This window comes from Cibotium barometz, chromosome 49, assembly GCF_041138505.1.
Source record: "Cibotium barometz isolate CiBa-2024 chromosome 49, ASM4113850v1, whole genome shotgun sequence".
Lineage (NCBI taxonomy): Eukaryota > Viridiplantae > Streptophyta > Polypodiopsida > Cyatheales > Cibotiaceae > Cibotium > Cibotium barometz.
In genome coordinates this window covers 8,716,918-8,740,419 of record NC_141094.1, presented here as the reverse complement: position 1 = coordinate 8,740,419, position 23,502 = coordinate 8,716,918, and the positions used below count along the sequence as shown (strand labels likewise).

Below are 23,502 nucleotides of genomic sequence, written 5' to 3'. Positions count from 1 at the left end.
TTTTCTTCTCTAAGCAAGTATATGTATATACTGTGGCTTCACGAGCAAGCTCGGCTTTTGCTTTTTGGCGCAGACGATAGAGGTGCAGAAGGAGAGCGTCACTGGGACTCAAAACTACTGAGCAGAGCTCTGAAGGTCACGGCTATGGCGGAACTCTCGCCGAGCAGCAATGCAGAGGACATCAACAGCAGCGGCAGCGGCAGCAGTGGGGGCGGCCATTCTCCATCGCCAGAATTGTCCAACAGTGAGGTATTCTCGCCTCCACCATCACCATCACCATCACCGTCAGTGTCACCATCACACGGGCACTGGATCTCTCCACCCACTGCATACAGGCCCCTGCGAGCCCCCGCCGTGGCCCCCATCATGGGGTCCTCTGCAACTCACGCAACCCTAATCCCAGTCCCGCAGCCCCTCCCCATTCCTGTTACCCTCCCACCCTTCTGCTTCCAAACTCCTAAGAAACGCATCAACAGCTCCCTTGACATTCACAAATTCCACACCTCGGAGTCCGGTAAGCTCTTCCTTGGCTTCATCGCCGCCCTTAACCAGTCTATCAAGGGTCACAAGCTCTCTGACTACTGCAGCGAGTCTCTCCTTGTGCGCACCATCGTCCAGATCCTTGACTCCATGAACAGCTGGATTGATGAGATCCCACCGCTCCAGCAGCCAGTGCGGTATGGGAACCTTGCCTTCCGTGACTGGCAAGGCCGCCTGCAGGAGGAAGGGCCCTCCTTCATGCTGAAGCTCCTGCCAAAGGACATGGAACCGGCCATTGCTGAGCTCTTCCCCTATTTTGCAGACAGCTTTGGCAATGGCATGAGAATAGACTATGGTACCGGCCATGAGGTGAACTTCGCTGCCTGGCTGCTCTGCCTAGCCAGGCTTGGGCTTGTGAATGAAGATGACTATCAAGCTTTGGTTTCCAGAGTCTTTGTAAGGTACCTTGAACTGATGAGAAAGCTACAGACCACCTACTGGCTGGAGCCTGCTGGCTCTCATGGTGTTTGGGGCCTTGATGATTACCACTTCTTGCCCTTCATCTTTGGATCAGCTCAGCTCATTGACCATAAGTACATGAAGCCGAAATCAATACACAATGAAGACATCCTCGAGAATTTCTGCAACGAGTATTTGTATCTTGGATGTGTCAGTTTTATCAAGAAGGTGAAGAAAGGTCATCTTGCTGAACACTCGCCGATGATCGATGACATCTCTGGAGTACCTTCGTGGAACAAGGTAAATAGTGGCATGCTGAAAATGTACAAAGCAGAAGTGCTCGAGAAGGTCCCAATCATGCAACATTTTCTCTTCGGGTCGCTCATCCGCTGGTAGGTTTTCAAGAAAATTTTAATCCTGCTCCATAGAAATGGTCTTTGTAGAATTGACATGATATTTTTTTCCATAGAAAGCTGTGCATTTTTTCTGGATTATCGAAGTGGTATCTTACAAGTAAGGACATTTCAAGTTTCGTGAATAAAAGGGGAACCTGAATTCTAGTGAGTTGTAAGGAGGAGGTACAAAGTTAGCTACACATAGCTTTGGGCTATGTTTTGGATATCCAAGCTGGGTTCTTGGTTTTAGAGTAGAATACTTTCTTTTTGATCTGCATGAGTGCTAGCAGCATGCCATCAATACTGTTGGCAATTGCCATGGTTGGACTCAGCAGTGTAGAGATTTTCTAGTCAAGCAACCAGTAATGAGACTTAAGTTAGACAGCACAATATCACAACCATCTACATGAACGACACCACACTAGGGCTGCCCCCCCTACCCTCCAAGGAATTATGTATTCCAATAGAGTAATTTAAGGTACAAGATAGAGAGTGCCAAGCACCAGATTTTACCAGAAACGAAAACAAAATCAAACAAATTCTCCGGCCAAGCCCATGGCAAGGGGTGCTTCTTGCTTCACACCAGGATGCACTAAGGAAACCAATTTACCTTGATGATCTATTCCATGAGAGAGAATGAGATAGAAAGAGAGCACCAGCAACAACATACACCGGTTTTCACAGCTTTTGGCTGCTCTAGGCATGCAGAACAATGATCAAATTAGCTTGAAACACCTCCAAAACAGTTCGCCCAAGTCTGGAACAGCTTCTGGGATGGGTGGATGATTGTGCACAGATGACATGGCACTGTATGTACAGGATGGGTACAAGGGCTGGCCGTACTGTAAAGATGCTGCCAGGCGATGGTGCTCATGAGTGTCCTTGCTCAAGAGAGCTTCGTGAGTGAAGGGAAAGGTGGCCAAGCATAGAATGGGTTGTCAAGTGTCGGGCAGCCCTTTCACTGAGCCCATATGCATTCTTTTTATGAGGCTCGGGTATCCCCCACGTAGGTAATAGGTAGGGGGAGCATGGCTCCCAAGCATGTAGAAGGTGCCCAAAGGTAATACAATGCCCAATGCCCAAAGAGTTCTTAAGTGCCTAGTGCCCACCTGGGTGTTCACATTGCGAAATACCAACCACCCACGAGGGCAGACCCACGGTCCTGTAGCCTATAGTTCCGGGCGTCCCCGGTGCTACAGGACTTACCCATAACATCTCATGCAGTGCATGGAAACAATGCATTCATCTATGAAATCCTCTAAGTCATCCTACAAACATGAGCGATGCAAATGAACATGTACTTTGGAAATCTCCCGTTCTCTAAACTTGTACCAACTCATAGGGTTCTAGTCATACTCCTGTGTCCAATATGACTGGATTCTGCTAGTATGACTAGCATGCTCTCTAGATGAGAAGTCAATGTGACTAGCAATGGCTGGCAATGGCATACCACCAATATGACCGGGTACACACCCACTCAAGGCATCCTAGTCATACTTGCAGAGCGCAAGGGAATGCTGGTAACATACTAGTAGAGCCCGCAACTCTGGTCATACTAGAGTGCCAACTACCAGTCATACTGGCGTCAATGAACACCCTGGCTAGTCATACTAGCACCTCAAGCTGTCTTGCCCACATAGCTTTTTGATACACATGATGTCATACATCTCAATGGGGATGATTAGAAAGCCAAATGGTGACAGCTCTCTCTTGTCAATTGAAAGCAAGAGGTTCCTTCATCTTTTGAAGCTGGAACAATTATCCAAAGTTGTATGTTTTTTGTCCCTTGTGCTTGCTTTTGAAGACCCAACCTCTGCTGAATGGGTTGTCACACTCATCACCCTTGTGAGCGCAACATCCGGACATCAGTCGACTCAAAGGTAGTTATTGGGGCCATATTGGAACAATCTTAGTAGCTAGAGACTACTTAGAAGTTCTTGGGCCAAGTGCCCATGTGTTAGAAGGATGTTCCCAAACAACCATATTCAATTCGAGAATAGCCGGAATAACACGTAACCTTTTGTTCATGCATGTAGCGTTAACGCTAACATGGTAGTATGTGGGATTTGAGTTTAGATACTAGATCAACCTTGTGCATATTTATGTTTTGCAATATATACAGTAGTAGATTAGGTCTATCTTGTGTCTTATTTGTGTAGATTAAGTGACAAGTCATGTACTTAGCATTAATTAGCTAACAAGATTTTTGATTGGTGTTAATCCTAGCATGCAAGCACACATGTTTACATTGTTATCAAAGCATTGGGTCAGCCTATTGCTAGTCATTGTGTTAGGTGCATCTTGAGGTGTTTTGCATAGAGGTTTACCCTAGGATTTCCTGCAGGTCACGTACGTTAGCTTGCATCAGTTTGTGTAGTAGATTCGTGTGCTAGTTTGCATGCAGATATAGTGTCACGTGCATCTTGCACTTGGATGCCACGTAGACATATCTGTGCAGAAGGTGCAGGACCTGGGGTGGAAAACTGGTCCCATGTGAGCCCAGTCCGGGACGAGTCAGCCAAGGTTCCACTCCATTCGTCCGAGGTCAGGTGTGCTGTCAAATCCCCGTAGGATCACCTCGTAGAACGCTCATGGTACAAGACTCGAAACTTGCAAAACAAACCAAGCAACGTGAAGGGAGTGCAGGCTTGACTCACCTCCCAACCTTGACAGCCGTGGGCAAGCCCACAAATCTTGGCTGTCCCCACCGAGCCGTGAGCTGAGCTAACTAGTTGGACGTGCCGACCAATCTCTACCTCGTGACGTCCCATACTGCAACGAAGCTACCCTCGCGGGCCTCGAGATTGGTGTCGGCCTTGGCTGCAGAAAGCAGGTGCACGTTTGCACTAGATCCAGGCTCCTGACCATAGAGCTCTCACAAAGAAACGCGAGACTCTATGAACCATTGACTAACCTTGGCCACCCTTTTATAGGCTCTTGGCCGGTCATCGGGCGTCCACACTTGGGCGCTTGCCCGTCCTTACTTGGGTGCCCGCCCGTTAGTCTATTCCTAGCCCAGCTCGCCAATCAGCCTGCGAATAAGCCTGCCTAGCTCCAAGCTTCTCCAAGCCTCGAAGCTAGTCTTGTGTGCGTGTAGCACACGGTAGATACACATTGTGCACATGACATACTCCCCTTCCTCTAAGAGCTCACTCTTGAGCTCACTAAAAACCCAGGGTAATCCCTCTGAAGGGAGTCAATGTCTCCCATGAAGTATTCACCTCTCTAATTCGACTAAGCTCATCTGCGACACTATTCATGGATCCCTTTCGATAACGGATTTCAAAATCAAAATCTTACATTAACTCAGCCCATCGAGCTTTCCTTTCTCTCAAATTATCTGCATCACACACATACTTGATTGACTGATGATGAGTCAATACCACAAACTTGGAGTCATATAAATAATGTCTCCAAACCTTGAGAGCGTGAATGACAGCATAAAGCTTCTTCTCAAGGGTTGGCCAACGAGATTGAGTGTCGTCTAGCTTTCTACTCTCGAAAGCAACATGTCTACCATCTTGGAATAGAGCAGCCCCGATTGCATAGTCATGGCATCAATCTTAAGAACAGAAGGCCGACTAATATTGGGTAATGCTAAGATAGGTGCTTCCTTGATTTTATCTTTCAAAAGTCTGAAGGCCATATCCAGATCGTTATTCCAAGTGATAGGCTGATTTGACAGAAGTGAAAGAGAACCGTATTCTCTGATACCAATGTAACTTGGTTGAACACAATGCTAATCAATACACTTAAATACACTAAGATTTGAAGGACACTTGCTCAAATACAAGAAGTAAAATTGCTGAATTTGACAAGAGACACACAATGAGCCGGAACGGCCGACCCCTCCCTTGAGTAAATTGTATTACTATTGGAGAAATTCAATACATAGCTTCACGGGCATCCATTGCCAAATCCTCCATGCCAATGCATATGAAATTCAGCATTTAGAAAACAATGGTATGTCGATGTAGATCACCAAGGAGTTGCCTTGATGCCCGGCCCGACTTCAGTGCCCATATTCTCTACCATTGGCTCTATGTTCTACCAAGCAAGGTAGCAAGAGCACATAGGACAAGAGAAATACTACACAGGGCGGCTAAACAAGTAGTCCTGCCCTTCTACTGAGTAAGTAATGACAACACATTGTCCAATTAGCTTACCAGTCTTCATAGAAGTTGTTGCAAGCGGAAGCCTTCGCGTTGGAAGCTTTAGAAGTGTTGATATCTTCGATTTGCCGCAATCCTTCGCGACAAAAGTCTTCAAGAGGATGAAGGGAACCTTGGGAAAGCTTCCCCTATGGTTCAACTTGAGAAAGGAAGGCTGAAATTAGGGTTTTCAGCAAAAAGACCAGAAATTACAGCAAAAATGAGAGCTGTTTTGCTGAATTTCAGTCATTGGGAGTGAGTAGGAGAGTGATTAGCACTTGGAAACACTCTTGGAGGCTTGGAAAACACCCTAGCAAGTTGGGTATGGCTATGGAGAGCTTGGAAATGGAGAGAAATGGTGGAAAAACAGAGTTTTCAGCCTCCAAAAATCCTCATGAAGAGAAAACACGAATTTCTCTTAATAAGTAAGTGAATTGGGGTCCAATCAGGTGAAGGGACATGGGGAGATGCCCATTTATGAGTAAAAAGGGAGGATCAGGTCCTGGACATTGAGTCTTGTCCGCCTCGGGACTTCAGTGAGTGTGAACTTGGAAGCGGTCATAATTTATAAGTGACTTTTGGGCGCCCAAACTTTAATGAAGTGGGAACGCACTCACTTATAAATATTGGCTAAGTCCTAAGGGCTTTTTTAGCCTAGATCGGGAAATACTTACCACCTGTTCACATGCCACACAACCATGTCAACAGACAGTTTCACACGCACGGTTCACGGGCGGGCGTCCCCTTACCCGGAACTACACATGGGTCATGCAGGCATGAAAACAGCATGCAATTTCATTTGCAGGCAAGCATATAAAGATGCTATGCAATGCAGCATTGGCATGAGCAATTTCCGTTCATGAAACCATATAAGACCAAGCGTTTCCAGGCAAGTATACGCAATACCAGACCCAGTGGAAAGCCAATCCTCCAGGCGTTTCCGGGCATGTACACAAAGGCACAAGTCCCAGCGGAAAGCCAAGTTCTCCAGGCGTTTCCGGGCATGTACACAAAGGCACAAGTCCCAGCGGAAAGCCAAGTCCTCCAGATATTCCGGGCATGATAACATCAAGTCCCAGCGGAATATCATATCCAACTATACAGCATGACACGTGTCAATCACCTGCATAGGCATATTCCATAAGCCATGGACACCAATCCAATATGTACATAGTGTGAAAGCAAGAGTGAACCATTCGGGTGGCCAAATGGTGACAGTTGGTATGGGACTAGATGACATGAATCAAACATACGCGGATTCCGAGGAATTCGGTACATAGTGGGAACAGGCATTGGATGCCATAGGACCATGCCACTTTTTGATACGCGATGGTTGGCTTTTCTACAAAGGTTGATTGTGTGTCATGAAGTCGTTCAGGGTAGCTCTTCTCCATGACGCCCATGACGCCATTACTGGTGGTCATAGGGACATGAATTCGACTTTGGAGAAGTTGGAACGGCAATATTATTGGCCAAAGATGAGGCGAGACGTGTTTTCATATGTTCAACACTGTGATATTTGTCAAAAGGTGAAAGCTCCTCGTAAGAAGAAGATAGGGTTGTTACACTATTGACCAGAACCTCGTCTTCAGTACCTGAAGTGAACAGATTGATGGAGTCTTACTAGGAGATTTTGGAGTCGGTAAAAGACAGGTTGGTGAAAGCGCAGGAGGCCTATAGTCTACAGGCCAACAAAGACTGAAGGGATATGAAGTTTTCGGAAGGTGATTGGGTGTATCTTCGGATTATGAAGCAAAGGTTGAAACAGGTGGGCAAGCGATGTCCAAAGTTGTCATTCAGGAGCTTCGGACCTTTTCCCATCCAGAGAAAGATTAATGAGGTTTCAATGAAGTTGAGGCTACCTCCGAGTTGGACTATGCACGATGTGTTCCATGTCAGTTGGTTAAAACCAATGCAAGTCCTATCTCTTCAGACGTAAAAGACGAGGCGGAACCAAATATCATTGATGAAGTTGAAGTTATGGTTTCAGAACAGATCCTTTTGCACCTCTTCAAGCATGGCTTAGGCCGAAGGCAAAGACAGTTCCTCACAAAGTTTTAGGATTGAGGGACCCACGAAGCGGTATGGCTTGACAAAGCTTTTCGATGACTATCCGACGTTATTGACGGATTATTTGGAGGCTTTTCCGTCAAGTTAAGCAGAAGGAGATGTCGCGTGCATCCCGCACTTGGATGCCACGTAGACATATCTGTACAGAAGGTGCAGGATCTGGGGTGGAAAATTGGTCCCATGTGAGCCCAGTCTAGGACGAGTCAGCCAGGGTTCCACTGCATTCGTCCGAGGTCAGGTGTGCATTGTCTTGCAGATGTGTCCAAGGTGAGGTGTGCATTGTCCTGCACATGAAATAGTGCCAGTCCGTGCTATGAGTCTCCCAAGAAAACTTCTGATCCAACACATAACATTTCAAGAGATTCAACACGGTTGAATTTGCAGCCTCACTTTGCCCATCCGTTTGAGGGTGATAAGCTAATGAGAAGTCCAATTTGGTGTCCATATTATCAAAATAAGGCCCGCCAAAGGAGACTTGTAGTCCTCGGATCTCTATCCCCCACAATGCATTCTGTAACTATTTGGCCCTCCTAGCTCTATTTCACATGATGAAACCCATGCTCGGACACCAGACAGGTGGAAGAAGATACGGGGACAGGGTCCATAAGGTTAAAGCACCATTCTTGGTCAAAAAGCAAGAAAAAGCAAAAAGTCAAATAGGGTTGACCGCGAGCCAGGGGCACCATTGGAAAGAGGAGACTGAGCCGGACCAAAAAGCTAAAAGTTGCTTTTTCAAAAAGCAACTCTAGGGCCAAAAAGCAAGGCCCTGAAGCTAAACAAGCAAAACAAGAACTTTTGACTAAAGTTAAGTAATATTTTACTATTAAAAAAGACCAAAGCAAAGGAAAAGGCAAAAGTAAAGCAAAAGCATCACTTTTTGGCAAAAGTAAAGCAAAAGCATCACTTTTTGGCAAAAGTAAAGCAAAAGCATCACTTTTTGGCAAAAAGCAAGGCTTCCCCAAGTATAAAAGAAGCATGAACCTCTCTTGAGCATCAAGTTGAAGAAGAACCTCTTTATTGGGCTGCCATCTTCGTTGAAGCATGGAGATCATCTTCTCCATCATCATCTACTTGATCATGAACCAAATCATGGAATTTTTCATCGCTGCCCGTTGATTTAGAGCGTCTCCATCAACTGCTATGCCATGTCATCACTTGTTTGTACGGCCGCATGGATCTGTACAGCCGTCCGGAATTGTACGGACTGAATTTCAGAAACCCTAAAAATTTCAATAACCCTAAAATTGCTCCAAAAACTATTTTTTGGAGGTTTTTATCGCCCGAAAACCATTTAAATAGGTTTTGTATCAGTTTTCTTGCTAGAAAGAGTGTTCCATGGTTTTCTTCATCGACAAGGCTGTAGGAGTTGTGGAGATTACTCATGAGATGAGCGAGTGATTCTTAGACTTGGATTCGGATCTAGACTTAGATCTCGACTTGGACTTGGATTGGAACTAGAACTTGGACTTGGACTAGAATTTAGAATTTGAATTTGGACTTGGAACTTGGACTTGGAATTGAATTTGAACTTAGACTTAGATATGAACTTGGACTTGGATATGGACATGGATTTGGATTTGGATTCATTGGACTTGATCATTGGATTGGACTAGAACTTGGATTGGAACTGGAACGGACTAGAACTTGGACTTGGACATTGGATGGGAACTTGGACTTGGATTCATTGGATTTGGATTTGGATATTAGAACTGGTACTAGCTTAGTGAGAGATACTTGTGGGTTATCCCCGTGGTGTGCTCGGCATCAGAGATCTCGTGTCTCGACACTGACTTCGACTCAGGGATTCTACATCCGCATATTTGTTTGCTTTTGTATTCATTGATTGTATTGATCTTGGCCAGCGTGTCCGTGGATTGTTCCTGAATATATTCTTGAAAGGGGGCGGGGCCTGTTCCCCGCTCAGTGTGGTGTATTTGTTGGATATATCACCCAAAATCCATTCAAAGGTTGAAAGGGGCTATATAATCTTGATTACATTACTCAAGACACATCCTCAAATGGGCGCCTACTTCAAATATAGCCTAGAGGGAATCTTGCTTTTTTATGGCATACCCACATGGGGGAGATGGCATCTTATGCTTGTAAGACATCATAGGTGATGTCATGAGGTCATGTACTATTTGCCTATATAAGAGGCTCTTGCTAATGAAGATAACAACTCGTGTGTTTCCATGTTTATGCCTAAGCCATGTCTCATTAGTATCTCCTAATCCACTCATAATCATGTTTCTAATCATGACCTAACCATGACCATAACCATGTTTGATCCTCCTTAGATTTGCTAATCCACTCTCAACACCAAGAATTGGTATCAGAGCAGGTTTTACATCATCCAAATCTCACTTATTAGGGATTAATTAGCACTTCATTAGCACTTCATTATCTTAATCATATCTTATCCTCTCCTATTATCTAGGCTGAAAGATAGGCAGTCCATGGAGCATCAAGATCTCATCGCCCACTTCAAGATTCACCACAAGCTCTCAGCCAGGCATTCTCAACTCAAACACGAAGCTGCTGACGGGCGAATTAGCCAGAGAGCGCCTGGAGCCAACGGCATTGCAGCAGAAACCGGCGCCTTTTTATTTGGGGGAAAACGCTGCCCCATCGCCATCGCTTCACCAATCTCTAATTCCTCAGAGCCTCAAGGGTTTTCATAGGCTGCGAACACGCTGATCTGGTCAGATTTGCAAATGGCTGTGTGGTTTGGTGGCTGTAGGACTGACAGAGCTTTTGGAGCTTCAGTTCTTAACAGTAAATGAATGGGTGATTATTCCACTTAATCACCAATGTTTTGTGCTTAAAATAGTCTTAAATCACTGATACTTAAAGTACTTAAAGCATTAGATGCTTGGACCTAGGCCTCTACTTCCTTCAAGTACTCCAAGTGACCCAATTTTTGGAAGTTGTTTTGAAAGCATTTATCACATTGGTCACCATATACTTGATGATATTACTATATTGTGATGATGATATTATTTACATCATGTTTTGAATCACAATGGCTGAACCATCTGATGCTGAATCATCGAACATTCAACATTTGAGGCCTAAGAAGAAAAGCAGAAAGCCGAGGAGACGGGTAAGAAACAATGTCTACAACTCAAAAGCAAACAATGTTTCAGGAGGGCATGACTGGTCTGAATTTTTCATAAATAACCTTCATCTATTTGGTGAAGGTATCTAATCTTGTAAAAGCATTAGACACTGCCCTTGAGTGATACTCAAGTGGTAAGACCTTGCTTTATCATCATGTCTACATCCTCATTTCATGTTGATAAGTTTAATGGGGTAGGCTTTCATACCTGGCAAGTTAGAGTAAGATTTATTCTCATGAAGAAAGGTCTGTGGGGAGTTGCTAGTGGAAAGGAGAAAAAACCTACCACTAGAGATGGTGAGCAAGGATGGTTACCTAGGGATGAGAAAGCTTTTGCCATAATTGCATTAGGTCTAAGTGACAACTACATACATCATATCTCTAATGCAAACAACTCCGCTGAAGCATGGGAAATCCTAGAGAAATTATTTGGGGCAAAAGGGAAGCATTCCAAGATAGGGCTGAAAATCCAATTCTTTAAACTTGAAAAGAAAGCTTCTGAGTCTTTACCTTCTCATCTTAATTATATGAAAAGCCTAATGTAACAACTTGCAACAATAGGAGCACCAATAGATGAGGAAGATGCCATTGCAGTTTTATTGAAAAGCATGCCTTATGATGAATATGGACATTTAGTGTCAACTCTCATGAATCTTCCGGATCCTACTTTAGAAGCCATTGAAGCTGCACTCCTTGAGGAGTACAAGAAGAAGCAAGAGAATATAGTGGAAGGGGCATACTTCTCCAACAACAAGTCACACTTCAAGAAGAAGAACTTCATCGACACAAAAGGAAAGAAGAAGACTTGTGGATTCTGCGGCAAGGACAATCATATTGAAGAAAATTGTTTCTTCAAACAAAAGGCACAAAAGGCATTTCTCGCAAGTCAAGACAAAGAAGAGCTTCAAGAAGAGGCCTCCGAAGAGGCCAATTTTATCGAAGAAGAATGGGCCTTTTGAGTAAAATCAAGGGATAGCCCATACCATGTTTAAAAACCTCTCCATCCTAAACATAACTATCTCATTGTAAGCTTTACTATGGTATTCTAGCATCATCCATCATTGCTAGCATTGTAAACCTAACTGGAATAAGACCTACGGGCACCAGCATGGTCATCATAACTAGTTTTTGTATGTTGTAACTAGAGCCTAGAATTGCCATCATAAAGGTAGCATTGTCATGGATTTGGTTGAAGGAGGGTTTGTTGGATATATCACCCAAAATCCATTCAAAGGTTGAAAGGGGCTATATAACCTTGATTACATTACTCAAGACACATCCTCAAATGGGCGCCTACTTCAAATATAGCCTAGAGGGAATCTTGCTCATTTATGGCATACCCACATGGGGGAGATGGCATCTTATGCTTGTAAGACATCATAGGTGATGTCATGAGGTCATGTACTATTTGCCTATATAAGAGGCTCTTGCTAATGAAGATAACAACTCGTGTGTTTCCATGTTTATGCCTAAGCCATGTCTCATTAGTATCTCCTAATCCACTCATAATCATGTTTCTAATCATGACCTAACCATGACCATAACCATGTTTGATCCTCCTTAGATTTGCTAATCCACTCTCAACACCAAGAGTATTGTGCAAGATCCCTATTTCCCTCTCTCTCTATATCTTTATCTCTTGGACACGTGGTTGAGTCTGTACTGCACGCCTTCATCTCTCTCTTTGCACATGCTCTGTAATATGCAGCGGAAGTCTTTGTATTATTGGAAGACCCTGTGACACAAATGCTCACACCGTCTTCTGTATCCTGAGTTTCATGAGTTTAGCAATCCACTTTAATACTTCAAACTTTAAAGAGACGAGAGAGAGATATATGAGAACTGTACACCAGCAAATTACCCACTGAAGGCCCCCCTATCCCGATAACAAGATAGTATTTGCTTTATTACTTTAGAGAGAATGACTGTGGATTGTAGATAAGCCAAACGCAAGATCTTGGAGGATCGGAAGCCTAGCTGAACTATACACGGCTGTAGAAACACCTCAATGAACTGATCTTGAGCCTATGCACTCTTCCCAAGGGCATGAGGAAGGGCTGCACACCTGAGCCTGAGAAAGGACTGTGGTGGACTGTTCTAAGCTATGTAAATATGCTGAAAATGCTTATGAATGATATATTACCTTCACTAGATGACTGTAGCATGTATGGATGCTGCACAGAGGGCGGAGGCACTGCTGTAGGGCTGAATACGCAAGGTAAACTGCTGTAGAACTGCAAACGGAGGATTGAACTGACCTGAATACCTGCTGGTGGTTATCTATGCTCAAACGCAGAGGGTACCTACTGAATTGGGGCTTGAAAGAGTGTTGTATTCAGGCGCCTGTAGGCTGAAAGGATAGAACTGCTGCGTTAGGAACTTAGGGTACAAATGGCTGCACCTGAGGGCTGTAAGGACTGTGGTGCTGCGTTAAACTGCTGGGACTGCTGATGTGCTGTGTTGAACTGCAGGGACTGCTGAGAGCAAAAATGCAAGCTTCAGGGGTGTTGAGAGCATAGTTGTTTCTCGTACCGGTACGAATGGGTTCGTACCGTACGGTTCGTACGGCACGATACCGTACGGTATCGTTTTTTTTTTCTTGAAAAAAAAAATTCTAAATGCTTAAAAAAAATATAGAAACCTTGCTTTACGAAGATTCCAAATGCTCGCAATACTTCGCAACTTTCGTGTCCACTCAGTATTCCATATGGGGTTGTTGAGAGACCTAAAAAATCTGGCGAGGTAGATCGGTAGTGTACACTTGATTGGTAGGATGAGAGAATCTTGCTACATCACTTGGAGATCCCTGGTATAGGTAGGCTAGACAATTAGATTCTCAAGTTATGTACGAGGGAGAAGATTTGGACATGGCCATTTTGATCTAGAGAGGAGTCCCTAAACTTATCACCCTAGATGCACTCCTCGTATTTGTGCAAGGACGGTCCCTTAGTCATAAACGCTACATTGGGAGACCTTTGGTATTGCATTACCCATCCAGGTTCTTTTTTGGAGACAATCGGGAGATCTAATTGGGAGAGACACATATCCATGTTCTGGTTTCTCAAGCATTGCAGACTCCTCCCCTCCCAACCTTTCCTCACATTCAAGCTTGAAGCTCCATATGTTGTAAGTGTAAAAAATAAAAAACGTATTTTATCGTACGGTATCCGAAAATTTCATATCGTACCAAAAATTCCCGTACAGTATTGTATCGTACGGTATCGTATTTTCGTGCCGTGACAACCATGGTTGAGAGGCTAACGCAGAAGCTCTAGAAGTACTGGATTAGTCTAGGTTGAAGGCGGGGAATGCTCCTAGTGCTGAGGATGAAGGCGCCTAGCTTTCTGTAGACTGAATGGAGAACTAAGCCCTATGCAAGCCTATTTATACTAGATAGGGGTTGGTCAAGTTGGCTGGTCATAATTTAATAAACTTTATGTTTATAAATGACAATAAATGCTTAAATAAATACCATAAAATATGAAAAATACCAAATAAATCCTAGTAAATTCCCTAAGGCTTCTGGGATGTTCTAAGTGATGCACAAGCATATGAATGCATATTATGCAAGATGCAGAGTGCTTTTTGATGCAAACCCTAAGGCTTCTACTGACTCTACATGCATGAATAATTCTCTCCAAGTGGGTTAAGGGACTTGATTGACTGACTGACTGACCCACTAAGGCTGAGGAATGACCTACGTAGCTCGTGCTTGACTTATCTTGGATTGAGGATGTACAATGGGGTAACAGCGTACGACGAATATCAGCCTACTGGGTTCTAATAATGTACAAATGTTGCACTGTTGATGATGAGCCAGTTTGTCACCATGCACTGAGTGCAGAGTGCATGTGACATGCTCCATCTTGGCACCATGAATGCTAACAATAAGCTACCTTATTAATCCTTTTCAAGTTTAAATAAGGTCCAGAATACCTCAGAGACAACTCTTAGGCTTTTCTAGTTCTCATTACTTGAGAATCTTTAGGAATTCTCAAGTAAAACCATTGGCTTTCTCCTGAGATTCTAGCTGTTCGCTTTTGGTTAGCATTGAATTTCACTGTATATTGCTCACTCCGTATGCTTTCTTGCAAATTGTAGAATCTCCTGCTATACTGATTCAAGAAGTCAATTGTAGTGTCAACTTGGACTTTCTATGAGCCAATCATCCATGGGGCTTTAGGCTGAGATGCATACATCAGCCTAAAAGGGGGTTTTTTTTTCCGAGAAAAGATCCTTTCATTAGTTATATAAAAACGCCCGTAGGGCTACAAAGGAATCTCTCCTGCTCCTAAGAGAGAGAAGAGCAGCGAATACATCATGGCATCCCGGGAGACTCTCCCTAGGTGCTGCAAAATACAAGCATCAGTATAAAGAACTGAGCGGCTAAATCATACAATAGGGGGGGGAAGAGCCAAACAGGTGGCCTGTAGTGCCAACGGGGGGATCCCGTGTGTAAGGTGTAGAACGGGCCACAGCGCCAAGTGGTGTGAAAGGCCTGGCGCCGTAAGATCGCCTCATCCGAGTCTCCCCAGATGCGGTCGTACTGTCCTCGCAGGGTGTGGATCAACTCCTGCCAAATCCCCCGAACAGTCTCTGCTGGTGGCTCCAATCTCCCCTCAAAGGCCGTAAAGCATTGGGCCCTCCAGGTGAACCAGATGGTGAGGCTGCTGAGGAGCTCCCATCGTAAATCCCTCTCCTGTGTCCAGCTGGCGGACGAGAAATCCGGTGCCGGAACCAGGCGAGGCTGGCCCCTAATAAATCTGATGGCCTGACTGCCCTGCTCCATCTCATAGCCCATAGTAGGCCCTGACGAAGTCGACCAAGCAGCGGCACCCCACGTAAACATACCCTCTGGAGAGAGGGGGGCCAGAATACGCAGCATCCGCAGCCAAATCTGTTGTGCTTGAGGGCAGTCCCAAAGGCAATGTCTCTGTGTCTCCATAGGGTGGCCGCATCGGACGCAGGCCGCCGGAAGACCGCTGTAAACAAGCCAAGTGCCAACTGCTGAGCCCCTGTGGGCGACCAGCCACCACTGAAAAGCCGAGATCCTGCGGGCCTGCCGACTAGCCCAGAGCCGAGCCCAGAAATCCTCCAGGAACTCCTGTGAGAGTCCCTGCAATCGCCAATGCCCCGCTGCCGCTGGAGAAACCGTCCTCGCCGTCAAAATATGCCGTCCCAGCCGAACAGTATACTGGAAAAAGGTGATCTCTGTGGCCTCAAGGGATGCATAAGGATCATGCCACTCGTACTCCTCGGGGTCCCACTGGAGCCGGGCCAAGGGGCGCGCTGCATATGCCCATATGCGCCAATCCGGGAGCACATCAGCAAGGTCGGGGTCAATATGCCACTTCCGAGAAGCGGCAGCCACTACCCGAATCCTCTGAAAGGTGCACTCTGCAACCAAAGGCGACTCCACCTCCATGTGACCCTCCTCTGCACATGGGCCCACACAGTCTGTCTGCAAACATCTCAATCCTCAGTGGCTGGCTCCGTTGAAAGCAGGTCACTATAAAATGCAGTGGCAATGGCTCTGATCTCCCCGAGCTCAGTAGCTACCGATCCATCCGGTCTACCAAGCTGGCGGACTCCTGCTCGCGCATGACGGGGTCCAGTGATCTCAAAAAACTCCCCAGTCACTCTATCACCAAGCTGCGTCCACTGAGAGGCCTGACGACGATAATAAAACTCATGTCTCTGCTCCTCTACCTCTCTAACCTCCTGGCATGCCTGGCTCAGCTGGGACGCCACCCACTCACATGCAGGCTGCTGCTCCTGAAGGCGCTGTAGCGAAGCAAGGCTGCGTCTTAGCCGTTGCTCCCGCTCGCGAATCTCTCCCAGTCGTGTCAAAGCTGCAGCGTGTAGAAAAGAGCTAAGATCAATGAGTCCCTGGGCACACTGGCCCGCTGCATCCTGGTCAGAGCACTGACTATCATGCCAGATCCTCTCAATGTCCTCAGCGAGACTGGGATCTGCAAGTACCCTCTCTGGGATCCTCAACTGCAAGCTGGGCTCCCGTGTCCCCTCCTCCAATGTCAATATAACTGGCGCATGATCTGAAAATGAGGTGCCAGCGAGAATGCCGACGGAGCCCCCTCGCTCCCCTAACCAATCGCCCACATAAAAGCGATCAATCCGTGATAGATTAGTCCCTCCCTGCCGGCGATTTGACCGAGAGAAACTAAGACTGTCCTGAGACCGGGAGAAAGCCCCATGCTGCCATGCATCAGTGATCCTCAGTGACATGCAAAACTGGTCCCAAGCTGCAAGCTCCGTGCCGTGCACTGTAACATGACTGCCTCCCACCCTATCTGCCGGGTCCTCAAGCATGTTGAAGTCTCCCCCAACACACCAATGTGCGGCCTCTGGCAATGCATCTGTAACCTGAGTCCAGAACTCTGCTCTGGCACTAGCATGATTGGGCGCATAGATGTTGAGCACACCCAATAGCTCATCATGCATCCTCAGAATGACATACTGTGCTCTACCAGGCACAATGATCCCTCGATCCACAATGGCCTGCCGCCATACATATGCAATAACCATGCATACTCCTCCCTGTCCACCCAAAGGACCAAACCCTGCAGACCAAAAAGTGTCCCATCTATACCAGGCATCACCGAACCATATCTCCGGATCCTGCTCTCACCCAAGTGGTGCTCCTGCATCATCAAAATGTCAATGCTGCCACCAACCAGGCATCTCTGAAGCTCCTGCCTCAAGCAACCTCGATAGCGTATAAAGTGTGCTCCGCCAAGGCCCTGTACATTCCATGAGATGATCCTCATGGATGCCCTGCTGAGGTGGATGCTGTCTCAGCCGTACGGCGGGCCTTCGCAAGCGGCTTGGATGGAGAGTAGTCCCCATCCGAACGGCTGCGAATCTGCCCACCCGGTGTAGTGCAAGAATCCCGGATCAGGCGCCAGTGGCTGTGGCCCATGGCGACTGCCTCTTGCTCTGACAGAGAAACCTCGTGTATACTCACATATCCAGGGTCGCGTGCCAAGTCTGCCACTATGCGCACGACCAAATGCCGAATCCCTGAGGTATCCACACTCCCGGGATCCAAGAAAAAATGAGCCAACTCCCAAAGTCGGCCTATCACATCTGTCACCTCCAGATCGCTCATGTGGTGAGAAAACTCAACTGCCTGAGTCTTCAAAGTGCTGAGAGAGAGCTCTAGAGTCCACTCCCGATCACAAGGTCCACATAGAGGGAACGAGAAGGCCACCGCTGAGTCTAGTGCCTCCTCCCTGCGGGCCGGAGGTATCACTACATGAACTCGAATGGGTGCTGGCTCATGGGGGCCCTCTGCTCCAAAAAGCCGTGTGAAGGTATAATCAAAGGCCTCCGAGCGCTGTCTAATGCCAAGGCGACTCAGCCGACTGCGGATAGATGAAATCCGTGAGGCCCTAATCGGCATAGGTCTCCTCTGTGATGCTCAAGCGAGGTCAGTGCTCAGCGCTCTCCGGACTGCAGGTGAGCGCCAGGGAACTGCCAGGGTCTCCTGGGAAGGTGAGGCGGGCGGAGGGGGAGGAGGGGGAGGCGAGGGAGGTGGAGAGGGAGCCGCTGCCGAAACCGGAGCGGGGGCGGGAGGAGGCGATGGTGGAAGCGAGGCGGTGGGAGGGGACGGGGGGGGGGGGTGAAGGAGGGGGAGCTGGCATCTCCTGGTCCTCGGTCGCTGCAGGGGTCTCCTCCTGAAGGGGAGCAAAGCTGTTCCTCACGGGAACCCAGTGAGGCTGAGACTGTGGCTGCTGCTGCAGCGGTCTCTGGGCGTGCTGCTGTGGCTGTCTCCCTCGGCGGCGCCCCTGTCCAGGCTGCCACTCCGAGGTCTCTGTGGCCTGAGCAGGTGTCCCTGAGGCAGCCTGCCGAGCCGAATCTGTGGGCGGGCCATCAGTAGCCTACTGCTGTGGTGAGGGTCGAGGTCTCCTGCGAGGGCAGGCCTTGGCCAGATGACCGACCTGCCTGCAAATGAAGCACTGGTTCGGGAGCCCCGAGAACTCCACTCTCTGATCTATCCACCCCCCCCCCCCCTATCCTAGGTAGCTGAATGACCTTAGGAAGGGAGGAGATGTCAGACACCAACACTCTGACTGAAGGTAGCCCAGCTGCTCTGGCCACCACTGAAGTTGCTGAGGGGCCCGTCTCTAGTACCGAGCCCACCAATGCTCCGAGCCTGGAGAGGAGCGGAAGATACTCCCGGCGGAGACCAGGGAAACAAACTGTAATATGGAAGAGGCGCTCTCCCTGCTCCGCCGTTGCTGGGTCAAATCCATGCTGCCAAGGTCTGAAGAAAGCCCGAGCACCCCTGATGTCCAGAGGACTCATGGCAAGGACCTTGGCAACGCTCTGGGCGGCCTCGAACTCGATCTGATAATGGCCCCGGCCCAGGAGCTGTACATCCAGGATCTTGCCCACATCTGCAAGAAGGCGAGCCTGAAGAAGATCCCTGATCTCCCCTCTGCTGGGGCGAGTGCCGACTATACGGCAGATGGTGGAATGAGCCTGGAGGCGTTCCACCTCTGCGGTGAGGCTCGCTTCCTCTTCCGGCGAAAGAGAAAGCCTGATGGGGATGTCCTCGGGGGCGGGTGAGGGGGCTGCGGATGAGTCCCTCTGAGGCGAGGCGGGAGGAGTCTCCATCAGAGTCTGAAGCTCAGGCGAAGGCGAGGCGAAAGCGGAAAACCTGCAAGAAACGGGCTGCACACAAAGAGGCGGAAGACCGGATGAAAATGAAGAAAAACAAAACCCCCTGGGGGTGAAAAACAGCACGAAAGAGGAGGGAGGGGGCGAAAACGAAGGAGAAGCCCTGAGGGGGGGGGCGGCAACAACGCGAAAGGGAGGGGGGGCGGGGCGCTGCTGAAGGGAGGCGGGCACGAACAGGCGAAGAGGTGGGGGGCGAACAGGCGACAAAGGGAGGGGGGCCGAACAGGCGAAGAGGGGGGGGGGGGGGGGGCGAACAGACGAAGAGGCTAGGAGGGGGGGACGAGATGGCGAGGAGGGGGGAGGCGCAGCAGCGAGGAAGGAGGGGGCGCAACGGCGAGAAGAAGGGGGCGATGGCAGGCGGGGGGTGGAAGGAAGGGACGCGAGGGAGGGAAGGCGAAGGGCGCGCAGTGCAGGGTGGAGGCGGGAGCTTCAGCGAGTCGATCGTCAATGAACCAGCCTAAAAGGGGTTATCTTAGTAGCAGAATGCTTAGCACTATTGTAAGCAAACTCTACTAATGGAATATACTTTTCCTAATCAGATTGTCTCATGGAGACATATGCACACATCATGTTCTCCATTGTGTGATTCACACGTTGATTGGACGAGCTCATACTCAGCTTAGTGTGATAGTAGGCGAGAAACTTCTGCCAAAGTATCTCATTAAGTTTAATAACTACCTATTGACAGATGAGATACTTTGGCAGAAGAGGAGTAAAGGTCAAGATTTGAGATTTGTTTGCGTGTGTGTTGCAGATGTTATCTTGCTGAGACTTGGGCTTAAACAGCAACCAAACAAAGGAGAAATTTTCTAGGTTTTTTGAAGTAGCTAGAAAGATGAAGAGAGACTTATGATTTAAGAAAGAGGAGTTAAGCGAAACTAACGCTCCAAACCAGGCTCTATACAAACTTAGAATTTATGGTGAGCAGGGATACAAAAGCAAAATATTGGAGAAAACTTTTTTACAAAAGTTCGCAAGTCTTAGACAAGAAGATAAATTCTGAACTGTCATTTATATATGCTTCATCTAAGAGTACAGCCTTACAAAGAGGCCTCTAGGTCCACTTTTCTCTCCTTTATTCATTCCTTGAGTTTCTTTTTGAAATCTTTAGGCCCATGTGCCCACCTATGTGGTTCTCCTCAATACTTTCATGGAGTAAAGATTACACTTGTTTTTGTTGAGTTTGGGAATTAACGTGAGTTGATATATATAACCGGATTTAGCCATGAATATCTGACCATGGATGAACTGCATCTGTTTCATCTGCTGTCCTGCATGCTCAGTTCTTTGTGTTTATGCTATATTTCTCCTCATTTTCAGAGCAAGGATGGGCGAAGAAAAAGAAATCTACACTTCTTTGCAAGAAATTAGCCTTTTCTGCTTAGGAAACGAAAGTCAGAAGTTTGACTAGAGACAAGCATGCATTTCGTAATGGTATCAGAGCTTCATCATGCTTCTCTGAAGTCTTATGAGGAGAAGGTAAGCATGAAGGACCGACTTTAGCAAGGACTGGCTTTAGCATGTGCTCTGATAGTGATGTTGGATGTTGGGTTCTAAATACTTATTATTTTATGGCTTGGTTTATTGTACCCATTTTTTAGACCTACTTTGTATACCGTTCTGACACACGTAGTAGCCTGATTATCTTGTCTTGCAAATCTCCTCTCCTCTAGAAAAAGGCAGAAGAAGGCAAAGGTTTGAGTGTGTGCTCTTGGTTTTTTTTTTTTTTGGTGGATACATGAAAGTTTTACAGTATGTAAGGTTAGCTACAAAAAAAGAGAATCAAAAGCAGCACATTTTTAGAATTATTTTTCCTTTCCATTACTTCTGCAAAGAAACTTATATTATTTACAAGCTGGGCATGTTTGGTAGAACTACTTATTTTCTGAGGTTATTCTTGTAAGGAAACGTGTTGCTTATTTCAACAGGGAGTAGGGACTGCAGAGAGTAGTAGCTTCTGAAAAAGCACCAGTCAGTGGAGAGCATTCTTGTGAGCTGGAAGTGGACAGTAGGTCACCCTACCCTAACACCAGGGAGTTTTTTGCTGCGTTACAAGGGGATATTGAGTCTTCATAGCATGTCAGGGCATAGAGACCTCAATGAGATCTTCAGTAAGTTTTAATTAGGCTGGTTATTATTCTATGTATGAAGCTTTCCCATGTTCCAAGGTACTCTTTGAATCATGTACCAGGGTGCTAGAACATCTCAGATTACAAGCACAACACTGAAGTGAAGGACTGAATGTTCGTGTTTTTTCATGGCTTGCTCAACTGGCTGCTCAAGTTTCTTGCGAGTTACGGTTACTACTCAAGCTGCAGTCAGCATCTTGCTCACTCTGGGCATCTTGGCAGCCAACACTGTTTTTTGGAGTTATTAAAGTACATACAATGCACACTAATTATAGGAAAAGGTGTTCATGGTTGCAAAAAGGATGCTTTTATCTGGGCCCTAGTCTGTTGCTCTCCTTCTCATGTAATACTGGTCGTGAATGCATGGACATGGTTAATTGCTATGCATTACTAATGGATAGCTGCAAGTCTATCAAGACTGTCTTTTTCTTAACCGAGTTAGTAGTCTATACTCAATACTACTGAGAAAAGGAGGTGCATGGGAGGGTACAATTCTCTTGCGTGTACAACCATTAGCTGGTGGTTGCTGCTTGTTTCTCTATCCCTATAAACCTCCCTTAAATGCCCTGAGATTTTGTTTACAAAAACCATGATATTCTAATGCTTGAGATTCTTAAAATAAGATGTCCTCTTTTAAAAAGAAACTTACACTGGTGTATTCTCTATTTGTTGTGACAAGTGCACAAATAAGTAAATATGAAGTACAGACAACAAGGCTATGATATTTTAAAATAAAATAGATGGGACCTTCCTTAGAATGGGTTGGTTGACATGTTATTTGCCAACATAATCTAAAAAAATGTACTCTAAAGTTTAGAGAGAGAGAGAGAGAGAGAGAGAGAGAGAGAGAAGCTTTTAACGTCATAGGAATAATCCCAAGAGACCAAATATGTTCTATCCAACTGGAGCAAGATTCGAACACATGATGTGTTGATTAACAACTCCATGAGCTAACCAATCTACTACACTTGGGTGATAGACTGGTTAGCCCATTTTGTTTATTTACCCACACCCCCGATAAGAGAAGCTTTTAACGTCGTAAGAAACAATCCCAAGAGACCAAATATGATCTATCCGATGGGAGTGAGATTCATACATGGGACGTGTTGAATAACAACTACATGAGCTAACGAATCTACCACACTTGGGTGATAGAAGGGTTAGCCCATTTTGTTTATTTACCCACACCCTTGATGAGAGAAGCTTTTAACGCCGTAGGAACAATTCAGAGAGAGAGAGAGAGAGAGAGAGGAGGATCAATTAATATCTCTAGAAGTAAATATGGAGTACAAACAAGGTTATGATATTTTAAAATAAAATAAATGGGACCTTCCTTAGAATGGGTTGGTTGGTTGAAATGCTATTTGTCAACATAATCTAAAAAAATGTACTTTAAAGTTTATGGAGAGATCAATTAGATTAGAGAGAGAGAGAGAGAGAGAGAGAGAGAGGAGGGATGTGTATTGTTTATACAATGTCTAGTAGGAGGTGCTTACGGTATCCCTTAACTCCAATTGAAATGAAGAAAGGATTTCTAGCATGACATGTCTAATGAGTGTTGTAAAGTAGTATTACTCTATCCATGCTTCATTTAATCACTTCATAGGGTAACATGGTTTTGTTCGCCCGACCTCTCGTAAGGTGTTATGTCATCTGACTCGTTCAAATGAGTACTTGACTTTTGTAAGATGGCATTGGAACATATAAAGTGGTCTTATTTTGCACTTAATGTCAAATAGGGAAAGTCTATAGATTTAGTGTACATAGTTGCTTAAAACTAGTAATAGAGGTCAGATCATTTGTAAGTTTGGTCTATCTAATGTGAAAACAAGTCGCTTGTATGTAAGGCATTTTTGACAATAAGCAATACACAATCATTTCCTTGCATGAGTTTTTTTGTGAGCTTTGCTTCTCTCTTTTTGTTGCTTGCATGCCATTCGATTTTTACATGCTTGATGGATGATTGTTTGAATAGGTGTGATTGTAAGTTTTCTTCT

General features: G+C 46.2%; 1 protein-coding gene across 1 annotated transcript; it reads left to right on the top strand.

Moving 5' to 3' along the window:
- Positions 1-15: 15 nt before the first annotated feature.
- LOC147610265 (uncharacterized) lies at positions 16-21,919 on the top strand. The gene is made up of 2 exons (XM_086786373.1): positions 16-1,331; positions 21,305-21,919. Exons 1-2 carry the CDS (start codon positions 22-24, stop codon positions 21,309-21,311), a joined length of 1,317 nt encoding a protein of 438 aa, XP_086642499.1. The 5' UTR covers positions 16-21; the 3' UTR covers positions 21,312-21,919.
- Positions 21,920-23,502: the final 1,583 nt, after the last annotated feature.